Below are 19396 nucleotides of genomic sequence, written 5' to 3' on the forward strand. Positions count from 1 at the left end.
TACTGCATTGCCTGTATATGAAAAAAAAAATGCTTCAGATAAGCAAAGAGGTTTATGGTTTTGGCTGGGTATCTTGAACCTAGTCCTGCTCCCAGGTTAGTTAACAGCCAGGTACGCCGTGGTTGTAGGCTGCCCTCTCCCACAGGAGGACCCATGCCTACTGCATGGGGCTTGCACCATTCTCCAAACAAGCCAGTCTTTGCTTCTGGCTTGCTCCTTGCTTGAATGCAAGCTGTGTGCTAGCTCTAGCTCCCCGTCCCTTTGCAGTCTGGATGCAATGCAGAGTAATTTAATTAAGGATGCTCTGTGGGGGAAAGAGAAGGCTGCGGCAGCCAAGGGACAGCACATAAAAGCAGAGCATCAGCTGCAGCTAAATGATCAATTGTATTGCAAAAAGAATAACAGATTCTGTGACAAGTTGGCAAAATGGCAGTTTATACAAACTCTCATGGATCCCATGTCACGCTCAGAATCAGGACACAGCACGTTCTGTTACGAGCTGTTGCAGCGGGCAGTGTGAGCCTTGTATCTTTGTGTATTGCTTTGTTTTTCTAACTGGGCCATGACATTTAATGAAACTTTGGTGTGTCCCCCCCCATTAGTAAAGCAAAATGTTTATAAACAGTATCTAGCATTGCTTTTAGAGGCTTTGCTGATAACTGTTGTTGCTCTTAGCAGGACTGGTTAGCCTCAATAAGAGAAAAAGGATGGTCTGATCATTTCTATGTGAGTTTAGAAACTGCAGGGCTCCTGTAGAAGAATCTACAGTCCTGTTTAGGGACCTAATTTTCCCACACGTTGTGCAAGGAGCTTTGCTCTCTTGCCAGCAGTGGCCAGCATCCTGCATGCAGAGCCATCTTGAAGGAAACCTCAGGTAGGAATGCCCAGAAGATGTGTACATTATTCCACCTTGGCAGCTATTAGCCTCTTTTCTTCTGAAGACTTTTATCTCTGCGTGTGACACAGGGTAGTGGGTCAGAGGATCAACGAGTCTCTGTTTTATTAATTCACTTCTTTGGTAAAACTTCCCAATTCCCTGAGGCTTTCAGAGGGAGAAAGGGCCTCATAACTTGACCTTGGTTTCAAACAGACAGAAAATCGAAGGTCCACATTCTTCTCCCCACATTTGCTGTGGAAGTATCAGGGCAAGGAGAATTGCACTGATGTAGTGGAAGGAAACTTACTTCAGAGTTTCCCCATTGCAATGGGAATTTTGAGACTACTGTAATGCTTAAATTATTTTAAAAGTGAAGTACTGCATGCTCTTTCAGGAGCAGGCTTAAAAAAGTATAAATCCAAACTCATTCTAATGTTAATTGCACTGAACTACGTACTGGGCTAATTGCAAAGCTTTTAGCTATGTTGGTTGTCCATGCACTCCCTACTTCCCTGCCCAGGAGTCCCAAATTACATATAATGGAAAAAATTAAAGCATTAAATGGTTACTGCAAGTGGCTTAGATTGCAGTCTGCCATAACATCTACGTCATCTGCAGACAACAAGTGTTATTGTCTGGCATGTTTCCATTCATCTAAAAGGCATGGGGAAGGCCTAGCACTTAACTTTTACATGAAAAATTTTTTCTCTTTAGATGCCACAAAACAGAAAAGGGGAGTTTTCTTAGAACGCATTTGTGATTCTGAAAGACATCAGAAAGCTGTGCTTAAAGATTGTAGATTAGCGAGTAAAAAGCCTGAGCAAAACAACAGAAATTCCTCAGTTTTGGTGGCTAACATTTTAAATGCACATGCTGCCTAGATGCAGCCTGCGAAATAGGTGCAGACACATTCCAAAGCTCCACCAAAACTGAGCTCTGGCACAGTATGGAGAAGGTCATCCAGAGTTGGTCAGGCAGGAATGTCTTCAATACGTTGACTTGCACCTGGCCTGTGAGTACCGACCTGATTTTCTTGTGGAGGTCAATTAATTGTGCTGTGCAACAGAACTAAATGGCTGCAAATATTTACCCATCTTTAGTTTTTCCATGATTATTGAAGTAGTGCTTGACTTGAAGCTGCCATGAAGAATCATGTTTTCACCATAATGAAAAACATTCTACACAAATGATTTCTCTTTTGCTTGTTTCTATTTCCCACGTGCTGGTAATGAACTGTGTAATCTGGCACCAGGTGGACACTCCAAACCAAGTTTTTCTGGGACTGTAGCAAACCAGAAATGTTTGCTAGTGAGTTGTATGCAGAGATGATAAAAGCATCCTCAGCATCTGTCAGTGAGCAGTCCCTGTTGGAGGTCTGTGCTTGACTGACTGCATCAACATGACCAGAATGAATGTATTTATGGTGCTCAGCAGGTATCTGAAAACAAGTTTTCCTTGAAAACACTGTGCTATATTATGTCCTCCAGTTACCTCCCACTGCTGGGAGAAAGATCTTTGCCACTGATAATAGAGGTGTTAAAATCAAACATGCACTCCAGGATTTTGCTTCCTAGGTCCTAGAAAAGAAGGGCACCAAGTCTTCATGGTTCTTTGAATTTTTGGCCTGTCCCGACTATTCTACTCTGTAATTATGTCCTTATCCCTGTAGCATAGAAATACCATCATAAAACATGAATTTGTCTCCTGGGTGAGAAGGAAACAGAGTGAGAACAAAGGGATGCATTAAGAAGTCTACTACAAGAGCATGTATGTGCTTTTCACGCTCGCTCATGATCTCTGGCCAGCAACTGTCCCTATCTATATTACGACTGTATCCAGTCCCGACGTGGAACTGCTGGTCTGTAACGTGAGCTGCATCATGGTATGCACCATCCTGCTGCCACGAGCTGCACCATCAACAGCAGACTGGGAACTTTCCAAATAGGACATCACCCGCTGGAACCACAGCTGTCAGGGGTTCACGATGTCAAAGACAATCAAAAGCCTTGGGAAGGGGCAGTAAAATGGTTAATTCTTCACTTTCTGAAGGGGTTGGAGAGGCCTGTTGCTTTGTGCCCCTCTACTTGCTCTAGTTACTGCAACAGCAACTCTCCTGCAGCTCCTCTGTGAGTGAGCTATCTGGAACCCTTATGGAAAAATGATGATCAGATTGGGCTGATCTTTAACTGATCAGTATACCCAATTATGTCATTAGGAGTGCTGAAACTACCCAACCAACCAAAACTATAAAACCCACAAAACCCAACCTCCCCCCTCCATCCCCCTGAACCCATTGTAGCTCTTGCCATTGTTCTGCAATGGCAGGTGGAACAAGATATGGAGTAAAACAGGTGTCTCAGAAAAAATTCAGCATGAATATTCACTGTCTATGTCACAGGCTGTCCTCTTTTAAATGACCAGCGTTCTGAAGGGCAGATCCTGCACACCCAGTTGACAGTTCTGCTGGTCTCCCCATTCTACACTGTCCTCGGACATTACTGGTTGGTAGCAGTAATCACAAGGTCCTGCTGCACTGTTTATTTTGAAAAGTGTCATACCACTTGGGAAACAGTGTACAAAGTCTACAGAAATGGCAGTATCTTTCCAGGCTTTCTTCCTTTAATTATTTGGAGAAAAAATTCCCTTTCAAATTCCCTTGCATTATGGCAAACCTTTAACTGACAGCACCTCTGAGATGACGGTGGTATCAGGTTGGTGCAGTCTGAGTAAATTGAAGTGAGCTTGGAAGACCTCTTCCTGTTGTTCAGAAACAACACTGCGAGCCTCCCAGCATCTGTTTTTTTGCTTTGCAGGAGCACCCCAGGGAGAAGATGATCATCTATTGTCAAAAAGTAACACCTTTTCTAACAGGAACAGTAGAATTAGAAGCACGAATCTGGAATTATGGCAGCATGTTATAAACGAGAGCAGCCGGGAGACAACCAATGCACAAATCTTTGCTTCCTGAAAAAAGTACAGGAAAGGTACGATTGCTATTAACCAAGAGAATAAAGGCTGCAGGAAAAGAGCACTGCACTGATGAGTACAAAAAATGCTGATGCCTTGCAAATGCCTTTGCTCTCATTCGTTCTCCACGGACACTTCCTTCAACATACTTGGTGATCAACTGCAGGCAGTTTAGTTTTCTTCTGAGAAAGCAGTTGTAGATACTTGCATTTTATCAACCAAATTCAGAAGAGTCGATAGGGAAACGGGCCACCTGTGCTGCTGGTGTGTCTTCTGGCTGGTCCCACTCCCACCGGTTCATGCTTCTGGGAGGGCCCTTCTCCCAGTGAGGCTTCCAGAAGTAGTTCAGATGCTTAGATGGGAACTGACGTCCTTTGAAAAATCTGGCTCAGCAAAGTGAGCGGCAGGACTCCTGATACCGTAGTGTCACCAGGTTTGGATCACGGCACCCTAGGTGTATGTGTCCCCTCTAAACTCTCGCTCCTGTCTTTTGCTCTCTCAGAGTTTGACAGTTGCAGGTGGTTAAACGAGGCAAGTCCGTGTCACCGCTGGACCCTAACTTGTTTGTAGGTAGAGTTTCTTTTCTTCATGGAACTTGCTGTGCTGCTCCGTGCAGGCAGTGAGACGGCCGGCAGCTGCCTGCCTCGCTCTGTAGCAGTGTGGGTCCATCCCAAATGCAGGCAAAGGAGCAGCCACAGATTGAGTTTTCAGAAATACATTGTTGAACAAGATTTTTGCCAATGGGATGGAGGTCCCTGACAGCGAGGTACAGGAGCACCGACCATGATAATTTTTCTAGACAGGATTTTTGATCATTAGTATTTTCCCCACAGTTGATAGTTCACCCTATTGGGATTAGGTGACATTCTCAAGCATTTTTGTTACTGTTATTGAAGATTATTCGGAGGTCTGAAGCGGGCCAGTGTAACAAGTCAGGGCTTGAAGCGTTTGCATTTACGGAATAGAAAAAAACCCTGCCAGTATCTCACAGTATGGTGTCAAGAAAGCCTTAATTTTCATGTGCTTGACAGTAAGAGGTAATTGATTTGTAATTTGTCTCGGGTTTGTGGTTTGGTTTATTTTTTCTTTTTAGTAAGAAACTTCTCTAATTGTCATTTAATATACACTGTTGCATCCAATGATCATCTTTTTCCACTTGAGTGACTCTTCCCATGGTGGTGTCTAATTTTGTCTAAAACCGAGTTTTTTGTCAAAGTTAGATTCACGATGGCTCCATAACCTTCCTCCCTTGAAAGAAAGGACTTATTCAACCAAAATATATACACTTTGGTTATTACGTCAACATACCCACTTCCTGCCGGGTATTAAACTGTATTATTCCTGGAGTCTGGACTGGGAATATGATTAATAACAGGTTCTGATACGGAGGATAGCAAATGAAGGCAGAGTAATAGTAATTTTTCATTTGAATCACAGACAAATTGGCTGCTTTGCAGTACTTGTCTATGGCAATTATATGTTGTTTTGCTTCCTAATGCTGATTTCCTTCCACAGTTTATTAGCATGAATGTCAGGGAAACACTAGCACATTGTTTTTGTCTGTAAACACTTCGGGGCAGGTGGAGAAGGCAGCCCTGTCTGAACCGCTGATTAGATCTGTTCGAACTCAGGCACTCCTGCAAGAGAGCGCTTTTGCTGAGCACCTTGATTCTGCCAGTGCTGTGGCACAGCACGCTGCTCGCAGCACCAACCTGCTCACCGTGGCCATCTGTGAATGGCCTGATTTGGGACACTCCGGGGAAAAGATGTGCAAACCCTGTGCGGGCACAGTGCGTACCGAAAGGCAGCTCATCCTTCTCTGGCTTGCGCAAGTCACCTCGCTGAGCTTGAGCTGCAGTCTGCACTCCGCTGTGGAGCAGCGCCAAGCTGCTCAAAAGGCTTGTCACGTTTTTTGTTATTCCCAAATAGGATGCTGAGCTCTTCGGAAATGCTGACCTGCTGAGTCAATCAAACTTTGGCTGGATTTGCGCCGGGAACGCTCAGCAGGTCACATTTTGTGGGGCTTATGGTCGGGATCCTACACTCTTCCAGAACTCAGTGGTCCCAGCTCTCTGAAGAAATTTGGCCCCAGCATGCCTTTAAATACACAGAGGAACTAAAAGGGAGAAAAATAAAAAAAAGGAATTGCTTTTGTTTTCTAATTTCTCCATTAGAACAGTTGTATTTTGTAGTTCCACAAAATAAGATGATAAAAATTGAGACAGCAGTTGGATTGAGTTGACAGAGGGTCCAGAAGAGAACCATTGAGATTTAAGCTTCCCACAAGAAGTAGGTAGCGTTTATCTAAATAAATTGTAGATTGCTTTGTGCCAGTTTGTCTTAAAATGACCATTGTAAATCTGTGGATCTCATTTGTTTTTCACATTTTAATTCAAACTAGCTAGATGTAAGACAGGCAGCAGAACAGAGGGTGCTTAAATTCTTAATAAAGAACACTTTCATACATGCAAAGAGCAAACGTGACTGCAAAAACCAGTTAATTCCAGATTTTCTAAGAATTGTCAGTGACTGATTTAAAGTGTACCTTCATAAGGGAAATTAATATATGGTTTGCATTATGTGTATAAATGCACAGATATATATGTAAATATACAAATTATATAACTCATGATGATGGGAAAGTTCTTAACAAACTGCTATTTTTTACTGTGAGCTACTAACTGTGGGATGTGAAAGTACACATTTCAGCTACTTAGAGCCCACGAATGTACAGCCAGTGTGGGTCTGATTACATCGGTGCTGGCACAATGGGCAAGGTGCTGTTGCATTCACAATGTAAACAAAAATATTTTTGAAAATGAATTTATTATGACATTAACATGATCATGCTAAGCAATATTTTTCAAACAAATACATATTTTGCAATGACAATTTCTCATTAAGATATGGCTTGTTTCTAGACTTTTCCTCCTCTACAGAAATTACTTTTTGCTTTTAACACATGCTCACTCATTATGTAGATGGCTTAATGATCTTGTATTCATTGCTATATCAATGTGGGAACTGTGTTCTTAGTTAATTCCATCTTTTCCTTTATTCAGAAAAATCTGATTGCTCAAAGTTCTTTGATGTGGTGGTTTTGATCATGGAGAGCTTTCACTCACCGTTTGCAGAGCTGTCTTAATGTACTTATCTCTTTAGGAAAAGTAAAGTTACAACCTTGTGTTACACGTTCTGCTCTTACCAGCGTCTAATAAAGCAAGCAAGTGGGTAGTGTATCAGTGAATTAATTTTCTAAATAGCAATATTTGTGCTTATGCCTAGGAAGCTATTTGCCTTTTCTGATTAGTAATTATACACCAAATTGGGAGTAACTGTCACATTAGAAGTAAAGTATTACTTCAGTATATCAGAATAATTTTTAATTAAGGAGAACTACCAAAGGGACAGCATTTAAGAAAACAAAACACAAACCTGTCACATAGCTCCAGCTATCCCAGAAAATTGTGTTCCCTGAGCTGTCTCCTGGCTGTTACAATCTGGAAAATACTGTTCCCAGAAATAAATATCCTCCCTGCCAACTTTGCTAGCTTCATATTTGACATTAATTAAGAAATGGTCCCCTACATCTTTTCTGATCTCTTCCCTAAGCTTTACAGAACCTCCAAAGATGAAAACTTACAAGCAGCATGTTTTGGTGGCTGAATAAGAAATCCTGTTCATTTAGGAGGGGGCAACGGCAGGGAAGTACGTGGAAGATGCTTCTGCCCACGGTACCAATTAAGTAGCATTCTGGACTGGAAGCCAGCAACAAGGGAAAAACAAAGCCCTGTGCTCTAGTTCTCCTTAAGCACAGCAAACCCAAAGTGTCAGGTGCAGTATTCAATACCTCTTCACATATCGCTTTGCAGAGAATAATTGAGCTGTTTTTGAATATTTCTCGTATAGTTGGACTGTCAGTAATTTCACTGCTCTTAGATTCTGGTAAGGAGCTGCACTTAGGTCAAAAAATGATATTTAAAATCTAGCATATCTGAGAAATAATTAGTTCCATTTTGATTACCCTGTCTCATTAACAGAGAGAGCATTGATTTTCACTGTATTGTGTTATCATACGGAATTTAGATTGTGGATATTTCACTCTAAGTAACATTGTTATTTGGTCTTGGTTGCCTTAAATGTCTGTATTTTGTAGGCTTTAAGTTTTAAAGAATATTATTGGCTTAATTGTCATTTAATCTGTACAAGTACATTATGTTTTTAGCTAATGCACATTAAGACTATCTAAATATAGAGGCCAAAGTTACAGAGCAACATTTTCACATATCCCTTGGAGGTTTTCCCTTTCTGTCCCCATGGGAGGCAGCAGAGGTAAGGACTAATTCCCATCAAGCCAGCTGGAAGCTGTTGTTCCTGGATAAAATAATACAAAGCCTTCTTGCTAGCAGAACTGGGGAGGCAAGTGTGTCCTGGTCTCATTTATATGATTGCCTTTGGAAATATGTGAGCCTGCTAAGTGCATCCGGCATAGTTTTTGTCAGCCAGCAAAGAAGGTATTTTAATACAAGAGAAAAAATCTTTACAATGTGAAGTCATAGTGACATGTCAGCTCCTAGTGACACTACACAATAAATAATCAGAGGTGGTAGAAACCTAAACCAGTTTAAATTGATATTATATGAGATGAGAGATGAAAATGATGAATTAAAACTCTGAGAACATCATATTTTTCCACTTGGTGAATTAATTTTATAAAGAATGCATGCGTATGCTCTCAGTTGTACATGCTTGTACATGATTTCAGTTTCAACTTAGCTTGCTTAGTTGAAAGAAAAAAGCCCAGTCTTTCTGGTCTAGATGCAGTTTGCAGAAGAGAACAATTGCTCATTAATAAAACCTTTTTGCTATTGAAATATGCAACTGTCACTTTGTAGACAAATACACACAGGCTTCCAAATGTCACATTCTCCGTACACTTCTTTCTGCTTCATCTAGTCTTATTTTAATCAATGGCAACTTCCTTGATTTCATAAATAATCCAATATGGTGTCTTATTGACTAATTGCATTTACCTAAGTTGAGTTTAAATGTTTACTTCTGTACTCTTCAAAGTATATTGGCCTATATGAAGTTTCTCAGAGTTACTCCTGTGCACACACATGCTTTGTTTGCACAATTAGTAATGACACACCAGCATAAGAACACTAGCCACACGGTCATAGGTTTATTCATCGAAATGGCAGGTTTGCGCCAGCTGTATTATTATTATGGATTATTGATTTTCTTTGTGTAGACCTCATCCTGTGAAGTTCCCATCTGCCGCGCATGGCATTGAACAGGGAAGAAGCGTCAAACAGTCCTTAGGAAATGGGGTGAACGATTCGTCTGTTCAGCTGGCATTCCAGTAACCAAGGTTGAAACGCTCCGGCATGGCTGGCAAGGAGGCACAGAGTAGCAATCAAATCCCCAAAAGACCATCTTCTAGTCAGATTTTGCTTGTGACTGCCTGCTGTGATAGATGCCACAGGGAGCAGCGTGGTGTCCCCAGAAGCTTAAACAAACTTGAGAGACGAAAGTTGATTTTAGAGAAATTTAGTTGATTCTGCTGAAAAAATCTGGTTTAAGAGTGCTTTGGTGTCCACCGATGGACACGCTGCCCCCCTTTGCTATTGCCCTCCCCTGGAACTGGACGTTCAGGTCATTGCATAGTGCAGGAGCTGGTATTCTCCCTTGTTTCGGGCTTTTAAGTAGCACCTGCTTTCACGATTTTGCCACTGAGACAGACGTGTCGTTCAGAAGCAGCAGGGTCGGCTCATGGATATCTGCTTAAAATGGGAAGACCCCTGGCCTCTGTCCCAGGACTATCTGTGTGGGCTGCTCCGACTCCTGAATGAAAAGTGCGAGGACCAGCCTGGTCAGGGAATACCTTTTACTTAACCCCCAATCTTTTCCTAGGCTAAACAGTTTTCACTTGTGTATCAAAATAAAACCAACCCAAACACCTCCCCCCTCTCCCCCAAATGAATCTATTAACATATACCCAATCTGTTTGGACATTCAAAAGCTTGTGCCAGACCTATCCAAATTTTCCTTTTTGCACCCTCCCCAACTTGATGCAGTTTACGTGGCTCATCACCATAAATTAAATCATATGTTGATTTACTTTGCCCATAATCTCTTAGAAAAACCGGATGATTAATACCCTTTTAAAGCTTCTTTAAGCATTAGACTTTCATAACTCTATGCAAATGCTTTTCATTACTGGAATTGTACTGGAGCTGCGATAGCTGGTTTCTCAAACGCGGGATGTGAAGGTGGTTGATGGTGCCTGCGATAGCTTTTGTGCAGTACGTGATCACGGCTACTGATTACATGTTCTTGACTCAGAAGGAAGTGAAATACTGTATAGTCACCAAGGCCCCCACTTCATACCTGCTGCAAACCTGGAAATAGAGTAACAGAGTCTACGCAACAACACTTTCTTTTAAGTTTAGGAGCATCTTTGTGTGTTAAAGGACAACCTTGGTGTTATATAACGTGCCTTTCTGAGTAAATAGATGGTCTATTACATAAACACAAAAATATAACACAGCACACTTTATTATGACAGTATGAGAGTAGTACAGTGTTTGGGTTAATTTTTGTACATCAAATTGCATATGCAAATCCATTAATTGCATTGCTGCATGTTTACTGCATGCCTCGTGTTTGGTCCTGCCTCCTGATTTGTTTTACCAGAAGTTTTGAATTCCCAAGTCTACCTAAATTGCTTTCATGCAGAGAAATCTGAAAACAAAAGATTATTTACTGTCCATTTTCCACTTAAGAACTTTAAATTACGAGTCCTTGATTTGAAGGACATTTCCAAGTACAAGCTGTACAATTTTAAGATTACTGAAGGCAAATCTTTTCCCAGGTATCACGTAACTGACTGCGGTGAAGAGGCAGCCAAGAAAAGGCTACGAGGATTGGTCTGGTGTTTTGTGAAAACGCAGAATAAGTCCAGTCTCACTTTGAAAGAGAAGTGTTTTGTGATGAGGTGCATTGTTCTTAAAGGCTGAAGACAGGAGCAGCATGCAGGCTTTGTGAAGTAAGACGCTAACAATGATACAGATGAAGTCTGTACTAATTAGGTACAGACTCTTGATTTCACAGTTAATGGTTCTTACCTGCTGATAGGCACCAAAGGCATCCATCCTCAGATCTCGCCCTCTCCCGTGTCTCGACCGTCACTACGTGCCTCCTGTAGCTGTTTTGCACAGCTGTTCAGGCTTTAATTTCCCACCCAGCTTTCTCGTGCCTCTCTTTTTTGCCTTGTGTTTTCTTAGTGGTGTTGATCCTGGTGGTGGTGAAACCCTGGATTGCAATGACTCGTGGAATCAGCTCGTTGCACGTGGGGACTCCTGCCCGCCGGCAGTGCTGTAGCTCCAGGTCTCTCAGTGCTTGGGCAATCTCAGAACCAGATTGTCTCCGTGGTCTCAGAGGTGATGGCATAACTGGAAGGGATAGAGGTGCCTCTGCCTGACCCTTTCCGTCATATATACATTTCATAAAAATGCAACTTTGTAAATTTTTCACTGTTTCATTTCAAATTTGGGAAGGTCAAGGTCTACAAGGTTGGATAGAAATTCACCATTGTTCACTGAGGCAGAGACAAAAAGACTCCCTAGTTCCCCAAGCAAGTTATTTAAAAAAAAATCATGCTCCTTCTCTATTTTTTCCTGAATATAGAATTTTGTGTGACCTCTTACCTTGACAAAACTAGCAGTTAGGTAGAAACATTTAGCGTGCTAAGTTTTAGCAGTCCCTGTCGGTGACTGCTGAAGAGGAACTTCCTTGCTGGCACCAAGAGCCCTTGGGAATACTCACCACCACGCAATCAGGTATTATAGAAAAAGAGTTAAATGCACTTGGAGCTGAAGAAGTCCCAGGATGACCCTCCCAGCTGTATGCTAATGGCAGAGGAAGTACTCTGTTTCTTAATGCACTTACTCCAAATCACACTTGGGTGCTTCTTTCAGCGTGCACTCGAGCAGCTTTCAGTCACATGCCCCAACACTCACGCAAAACTCCATTCAGGTGTAACGTGAACCCCTAATGAACTGAGTGCTAATAGGCCCTCGCTGCCTTTTCTCATCGCAGGAAATAACTGTTTAGGCTGAATCTCCCAGCTGCACCTTTTCACTGCTTTGATTATCAGCTCGCCCAGGATAATGGCTCCTTCGGGGGGGTGTTTCAGTAGTGCAGCTTTTGTAGGAGGAGAGGCACCGCGATTGCTACCAACCACTTGTGTGGAGTGGGGCTGTGTTGAGGGAGCAAAGTGGGAGTATGTGTAATAGCAGGTGGTCGGTGGTGGTTCTGCCTTGCCTACGGTTTCTTGTGACTCTGCGAATGTGTAAGTCTAAAGAAATGTTTGTTTCTTAGGATGTCTGTGGGTTTGCTTGTGCTTAAATGTTAATTGAAGTTAAGTTAATGAATTTGAATAGCTGGAAGCGTTTCTGATTCAGTGTATGGGTGTTTACTTAAAAAAAAAAACAACAAGCCTTCAGCTTGTTAATTTAAACCATCTTCACTGTTATGTCAATTAATACCTGGTTATAATATTCACGTGTTAATACAGAGTAGCTTCAAGTCCATCATGTTTGGTCTCTGGCTTTGTAGTCGAGTTGCAGCTTACCCCCAGTGTGCATTGTTACAATTGTAGTGATTATACCAGCAATGTGTGGAAAGTGTTGGGCTGGTTATTATACCCATTACAGTGAAGGAGGGCTGCTTTATGTATTTTAATTTTTTTCTAGAATGTTCATTTGAATCAGAAATAGATATAGAACAAACCAAAACTGCCTCGGTTAGGCTCAAAGGTGAATACTGACTGTTTATTATTAATGGAGACAGTTTGAGCAGTAGAATCATAGATTTATGGATTTTCTAAGTAAATCTCATTTCAGCAGTGCCTTCTCTGTCATCATAGGAGAGGAATAGCCTCAAACAAAAGCTGTGTGGTTTTTTCATAAAGAAATGGGAAGTGTAAAACAAGACAAAAACCCCTTGGAAATTCATAACTGCTTAGGGCAGATACTTAGCTGTGGCACTATGACCACTCATACCTGCAAAACAGCAGATTAATAAACAGATTTCTATTGCCATCTCAGAAGGAGGTACATTCTCTTCTTGTGCACAGTCATTTAAATGGGTAAGAAAAATGAGTAGCTCTACTTTTGTCATTAGTGTTTTCAGAATGATGTGAATATTATACAAATTTATCTTAACTCTTAAAAGTCCTGGCTCAAGCCTTCCTGATAAAGTGCATACTTCTGGCCTTCTGCCCCAACGACCGATACAGCATCGCACAGACACCGACCTTACTGCGTCCTGGTTCTTACGGCTTCTGTTTCAGAGATGTTTCTAAATTGCCTGTGATGTACCAGCCTCCCCACATCGGGCGGGTTTAGGGCTACTTTGCATAGCACTGAATCCGTGAGTGATGGAAATTGGCTCTTGCTCAAATCAGCACCGGTGCCAGGCGCGGGGTCCTGCGTTGGTGCCTTCCCTGGTGATTTTAGGCTGGCTCTGAGAGGTGTGTGTTACGAGAGTGGTGAAGGAGCATAGTCCTGTGCCACTATTTAAATTGCTTATGAAATATATAATGACTGTAATGATGTTGAGGTGATGGATGGTTATGAAAAGTGGATTTGGAGTGAGCTTTCCTATGCTTGTTATTTCTGGAAAAATTAATTTTAAACATGAAGAATAAAGAAAAAAAAAAGCTTTTTCCAAGCAGATTTAAAGCATCAAAAGTGCTGGTGTCTTCTCTTTGGAACAAATCTGATGGAGCTTATTTTCATTCATCAGCATAAAGTCTGACTTGAGCTGTGACCCCATTACGCGGCAGCCCAGGAAAGAACACAGGGAAATGTGCAGCTGTGAGGCTGCGCTGCTCCCCTGTGCAAATGGGCTTCACCCACCGCTCTGGCCTGGAGTCTGCTTCATCTTCCTTCCTCGATGCCTCTGTCCACTTAATGTACGTTATTAATCGAACCACTTAAAAAACAAGGCTATAGTTTAACCTTCAAGTTTTAACCTTCGAAACCGAGCAGAACAGCACCATCTGAATGTTCTTTGGAGATATATATGGACGGGAGTTTTTATTAGTCTTTAGAGCGTTCTTCGAAAGCTGTTTCTTTCCTCTGCCTTCCACCTGAAAGCCTACTGAACGCGGGCATTGTGTCGTAGTTGTGATAAACAGTTAGATCTGTGCCTGTCCCCAGGAACACAAGAGCCCTGCTGCCACTCGGTAGTGACACTCACAGCGATACCTGGAGCTGACCTCCAGGTTGCTAACCCAGCTGTGTGAGCCCTCCTGCCCTGCACCCCACTGAATGCCGTCCAAATTTCCGTGCCTACGGTCATCTTATATCAACCGGTCTGAGTGTAGCTTGCCTCCCCTCTTGGATGGTGGAGACAGGAGGGAACAAGCTGTTCTGGAACTGTTGCATCTGCTGTACCTGTGCTGGGTGTCTCGGTGCCCGTGTTACCTGGTTTTTCTCCATCCATCTCGGAGATGTGGAACTGGGATTGGGCTGGGCTGCCCAGTAAAAGGGTTTCCAGTGTGTGTTGTGAAGCAGTGTTCCTTTGTGGGTGAGCTTCAAAATCACCTTAATGGTTTAGCATAGCAACCAAATGGCTAACCCTGGTCCCAAAATAGGCTTCAACAAATTTACGCATCTTATTTCAGTGAAAAGGTAATCAAGGTATTTGTACTAATGGCCCTACCGATGGCCTTGGTTGACTGCAGAATTCTATGCCTGGACTTTTTTATTTATCCATTAGGACAAATGCTTTCAATTATAAAATATTTAGACACTTATTAATGGGAAAATAGTGTGCATAGTGCTGAATTTCATATGAAAGAAACAAATCTGGCTGTAATTTGTAGAATATGCTGAGTTGACTTAGCGGGATAACTCATGGTCCTGCGAATTCAAATATTTGAATACATGAGGGTTTTCTAACAAGTCTTTGAGCAAATAGTAATCCTACAGTGCTCGTGAACTTTTTTCTTGCAGAAAACTGGATCAATAAATCCATATAAATGGCACCTTTAGATGAAAAGGATATTATCTCAGTCTGTCATTTCTCATACTATCTAGGGGGAAACTGCATATATCTTGTTCGGCCCAGCACTCTTACCAAGGAAGAAACATTTCTTCTCATGAACAGGTTATACATTAGCTTAACAGTAACAACTCTGACAGTGTCCACGTTTCACTACAATTGTAAATGGGGCAGATCCTCAGCAGATAGACAGGTTGCTCTGGTTACTAGTGTATGTTACTAGCATGTGTTGCTGTGATGTCTTTGTTCTGCTGTATGTATGCACCTATAGGGTGCACTGCTGCAAAATGATGCTGTTTTGGGGGGGCTTCTGCTGATGTTCCAGTCCTTGCGTGTCTCTTGGATGAGTCCTGACTTGATCCTCAGCTGTCCCTGAGGGCTGAGGCTGGGTGAACACCAGTTCCAGGACTCCCTTCTCAGCAAAGCGTTAAGATCTGTCCCACAGGCACTGATTGCCGTGGTCTTTCCTGAGAGCAGTCCTGTTCTTCACTTCCCTTCCATGGAGCTATTAGGATTCATTCACTATCTCCTGTTGTGGGATTCAGTCCCATGGAGACTTTCTTTCCCTTCCCATCATGGACAGGTTTGTGGTGGGTACCGTCCTGGCTCCATGCAGAAGACTGCACCATGGATTTCCAAAGTATGTGTTAGAGTTGGGAATTTGGAACTGGGGCTGGACAAACCTACCATCCATCTCCATGGATAACTGGTGGGGAGGAGCCGCACCTTCACCCGCTGGTGCCAGAAAGTGAGAGAGATCTTTGAGGGATTTTATGGATTCTCTTTCCATCCTGTTTGCATGTGGGATGGAGAAGTCTGGCTTGTTTGCTCATTTTTGTATAGCTCTGTGGGCGGCATGCAGAATTAGGAGGTTTTTGCCCAGTGTTAGACTCTATTTCTAGTTTTGCGAACCAGTGGACTGTGGTTTGACATGGCATGGTGCTCTGATAGAAGGAAATGCTATTCTAGGTGATGGCTTCGGATTGTTTTATTCAACAGATGTATGTTTTGGTTAAAGGCAAAGCACAGTATGAATCAGTCTTGTCTAAAATCACTTTTAAAAAGAGAAATAAGTAGAACATCAGGTACAATAAAAGCTAAATACACAATAACCTGAGGCAGAATATCATGGCAAGCCATGCTCCAGAGTATAAAGGTACGTAACACTGACAACAGGTAGTTTTTTACAACAAGTAGGCACAGACATTCCACACCACAAAAGGCCATTTGTGTGGTTTCCTATGCTGGTTTCAGTTCATCTTAATCAGGCGTTGCAGAAGTAAGACAAGCTGAGCTAACAGAACAGATCTTAGTGCTGCCAGACTGTGATTTGTGAGACACAGATAAGGCTGAAAGTATTCACGTTTAGTTTACTTGCCAGCTGTTGAGATTTCCTCCAGTCTCTACCTGAAATGTGGGTGAATTTTCATCTGTATACCTGTTCTGCCCCGTGTTCCACAGTGACCTTGGTGGTTTTCTAGTTTAGTTTTTATCAAATTAAGGGTTATGAGATTAGGTAAGAGTTGGAACAGTGGGAGTGCTGGGAAGGTGGAAGCCTGGAGGATGGGATTATGGGAGAAATGAGAACTCGATTAGGGAATTTAGGGTGTGATCAGAGGGCAAGGGAAATAGGGACCATGAGGTTAGTTTGGGCTGATGGGGAGAGATGGTTCTTGGCCCCATGGAAATCACACGCTCCATAGGACTAGGAGGTTAGGTTGCTCCCTACACAGGTAGTAGGATGCTAAGAATAAACCACAGTCGAACACAGGCCAGTATTTGCAAACTGTGGGATACATCTTCCCCATGGACAGCCAGAGCTGGGTCCTGGGGCCGGTAACAGTGAGACACCATCAGCCCGGGTTGTACCGGGACTGGTGTGAATGTGGAACTGGAGGCAGAGTAGATTGAGAAGCTCTGGTCTGGATAACTGTTCCTAAACTGACAGAGGGGAGCCCCAGAAACAACAACCACCACCTAACAGCTCCACTCAAACAGGGGGGGAGGTTTTAAATCAAATGAGGGTTTCAGTTTACTGCCCCCCCCCCCCCCCAAAGTGAGAGACCAGAAAAGTGCTCAGTAGGCTTTAGAACGGTTTGGGGTTTTCTTAGTCTGGCACTGTCTGTGCTACTGCCCGTATGCTGGATTAGGTACAAATCGCATCCGCCTTTGCTCAGTTGCAATATGCTGGTTGAAGGTCACTTACATGGTTTATTCCTATAAAAAGCAGAGGCAAAGACTAAATTATTGTAGCTGAAGTCGCGTGCTTTCCATGCCACCAGCTTGCACACAGAGTTTGAACGATTGCAAACAGCATGTTGCTTTCCTGCGTCCAGTGCAGGAGTGTCCATCCACCGAGCTCAGCGTAAAGCGCTCTCAGTAAGAAGAGAGTGACCTATGGTGTATATTTCTCAATACATAGGACTCTCATCTGCCGTACACATCTTATTTCTTCCAGGTACCTAACTTAGCCAAACGGATATCTCTAAAGACCACATGCAGCTTTTACACAAAGCTAAATTCAAACTATTTTGCATTTTAGCTATTCCTTATGTTCAGGTCTGTGTAGTCTTCAAAACTTTCTAGGGACGGGTCTCATTGGTGACAATTTTTCAAAAGGAGATTTCTGACTTATTTTATTAAGATACCAAATACTACATTGATCAGTGCATTCCAGTTTAAAAAAATAAATTAAACATTTGAGGATATAATACTCCTATATCACAATAAGTGGTGTAAATGCCTTCTTCATATGAGTCGCTGCTATCTGGCAGCTGTTTCAGTCACACTCTGATACAGTAGCTGTTCCTTTTCACTTAACTGATTTCTACCAAAAGAGTATTTCTGTACAGGAGGAATGTTTACTTTCCCCCTTCAAAGATTTTGCTCGAGTTGCTTTATAGCAAGCAGCATAAATGTCAGTCTGTTCTTTTTAATAAAAGGTTGAGGCATGGCAGGAAGCGTAGAGCAATGCTGTTACCTGTTGGTGTTTTTTGTCTTGCCAGTGAATAGCTTTCAATAGAGGCTGCTAATGGAATCTTTTAGAAAACACCGACTTGTTGATAGTGGCACAGAGATAAAGCAACAGGTACAAATGAGTGGCAGAGAGAATATTATTTCAGTCTCTGTAAGGTAGTATTCCCTTCCGGGATTCCTCTTTCCAGTAAGTTTATTAAGCTGTTTTGTAAGCCACTCTGAATTTCCTTCTGTTGTAACTATTTAAATATTTTCAAATAATTTAGTTGAGTCTGGTTTTCACTTTGAAAAGTATGAATCAAGGCATCAAGTAGAAGGTTATTTTTTTCTTTCCTGTCCATTCCTTCAAGCACTGCTTTTTAAAGTGGAGCTGCTATGTATCTAGATACATATATATATATATATTCATACACCTATTGTGCATATCCTCTCTAGTCGCAAGACAAAGCCAGATGCTTACAGCATGCACTGTCCCACACTCATGCCGTAACAGCAACACACTATCTCTTTGAAAGTCTTTCTCATCTCCAGACTCCGGAAAGCATAAATGAGTGGATCAATTACTGAGTTGCACATTATCAAGACCAGATAGGTATTGAAGTGTGAAGTGTAGCAGATGCAGTATGGATTCATTGGGCAAGAAATGATGAGAATGAGGTGAAGGAAGAAAGGTGCCCAGCAAACAATGAAGACACCGAGTAATATAGTGATGGTGACAGCTCCCTTCATGCAGGTACGCTGGTAGGGCACCCCATCCACGGGGAGGGCTGCGATCCGCTTAACATGCAGGCGTGCAAACAAGAACATGTGAACATAAAGGGAGGCCATGAGAAAGAGCATGGTAAAGAACATGGTGATGAGACAGACAATGACAGTTTTGCTTTCTGAGTAGGCAATGAATATGATGCCGCAGATGATACAGGCAATCCAAATGACCACAATCAGGGTTAAAGCTTTCTTCACAGTCATGATGCTGTGGTAACGGAGAGCATAGAAAATAGTTATGTACCTGTCAATGGCTATAACCAAGAGGTTGCAAATTGAGGCTACCAAAGAAATACAAATCATTGAGTCAAAGACATTGTCCATATGCTGAATAAAGTGGTCATCAATGATCAGGTAGCCGTTGCTCAGGATTGCGATCATGATAGTCTCCAAGGCGTTTGACATGCTCACTAACATATCTGCCACAGCCAAGCTACAAAGGAAGAAATACATGGGAGAATGTAGGTTTCCATTCTTCAGCACTGCAAGGATGACGAGGATGTTTTCCAGGAGGCTGATGATCCCCAAAGTCAAGAAGACTTCGGCTTTTATGAAGACCTGCTCACAAAATCCATCGCCGCTTCTATTGTTCAGAATTGAGTCATTGAAGTCTTCAGTGACATTAAGCAGCACAGGCTGAAATGAAAATGCAAAGTGTGTGGTATTCATTGACAGCAAAGGAGTTGAGTTCACAAGTGATTACGGACCTGACAGAGCACAGGTTTAAAAAAAAAA

At 42.4% G+C, this 19396-nt stretch overlaps 2 protein-coding genes across 7 annotated transcripts in view; one reads left to right on the forward strand and one right to left on the reverse strand.

Annotated features, from left to right (window-relative positions):
• LOC129214152 (uncharacterized) overlaps positions 1-19396 on the forward strand; it is a 113209-nt gene that overhangs the window by 19647 nt on the left and 74166 nt on the right. For 2 of the 6 annotated variants that reach the window (XR_008579620.1, XM_054845390.1), the window contains exon 3: positions 3691-3861. The exons of 3 other annotated variants lie outside the window; for them this stretch is intronic. Coding sequence is in view for 1 of the 3 variants with exons in the window: in XM_054845390.1 (XP_054701365.1) it covers positions 3823-3861 (39 nt within the window). In the remaining 2 variants the exon portion in view is untranslated. Of the gene's footprint in view, positions 1-3690; positions 3862-10721; positions 10896-19396 lie in introns of all 6 variants that reach the window. One more of the 6 variants, XM_054845393.1, reaches the window with a different exon arrangement.
• On the reverse strand, positions 18353-19330 carry MC3R (melanocortin 3 receptor). Its single transcript, XM_054845398.1, has one exon. The coding sequence runs from the start codon at positions 19328-19330 to the stop codon at positions 18353-18355; it is 978 nt and encodes a 325-aa protein (XP_054701373.1).

Source organism: Grus americana, chromosome 17 (genome assembly GCF_028858705.1).
Source record: "Grus americana isolate bGruAme1 chromosome 17, bGruAme1.mat, whole genome shotgun sequence".
Taxonomy (NCBI): Eukaryota; Metazoa; Chordata; class Aves; order Gruiformes; family Gruidae; genus Grus; species Grus americana.

Excerpts from the sequence above, each read along its gene's own strand:
- MC3R (XM_054845398.1), bottom strand. The coding sequence starts at position 19,330 with ATGAATACCACACACTTTGCATTTTCATTTCAGCCTGTGCTGCTTAAT.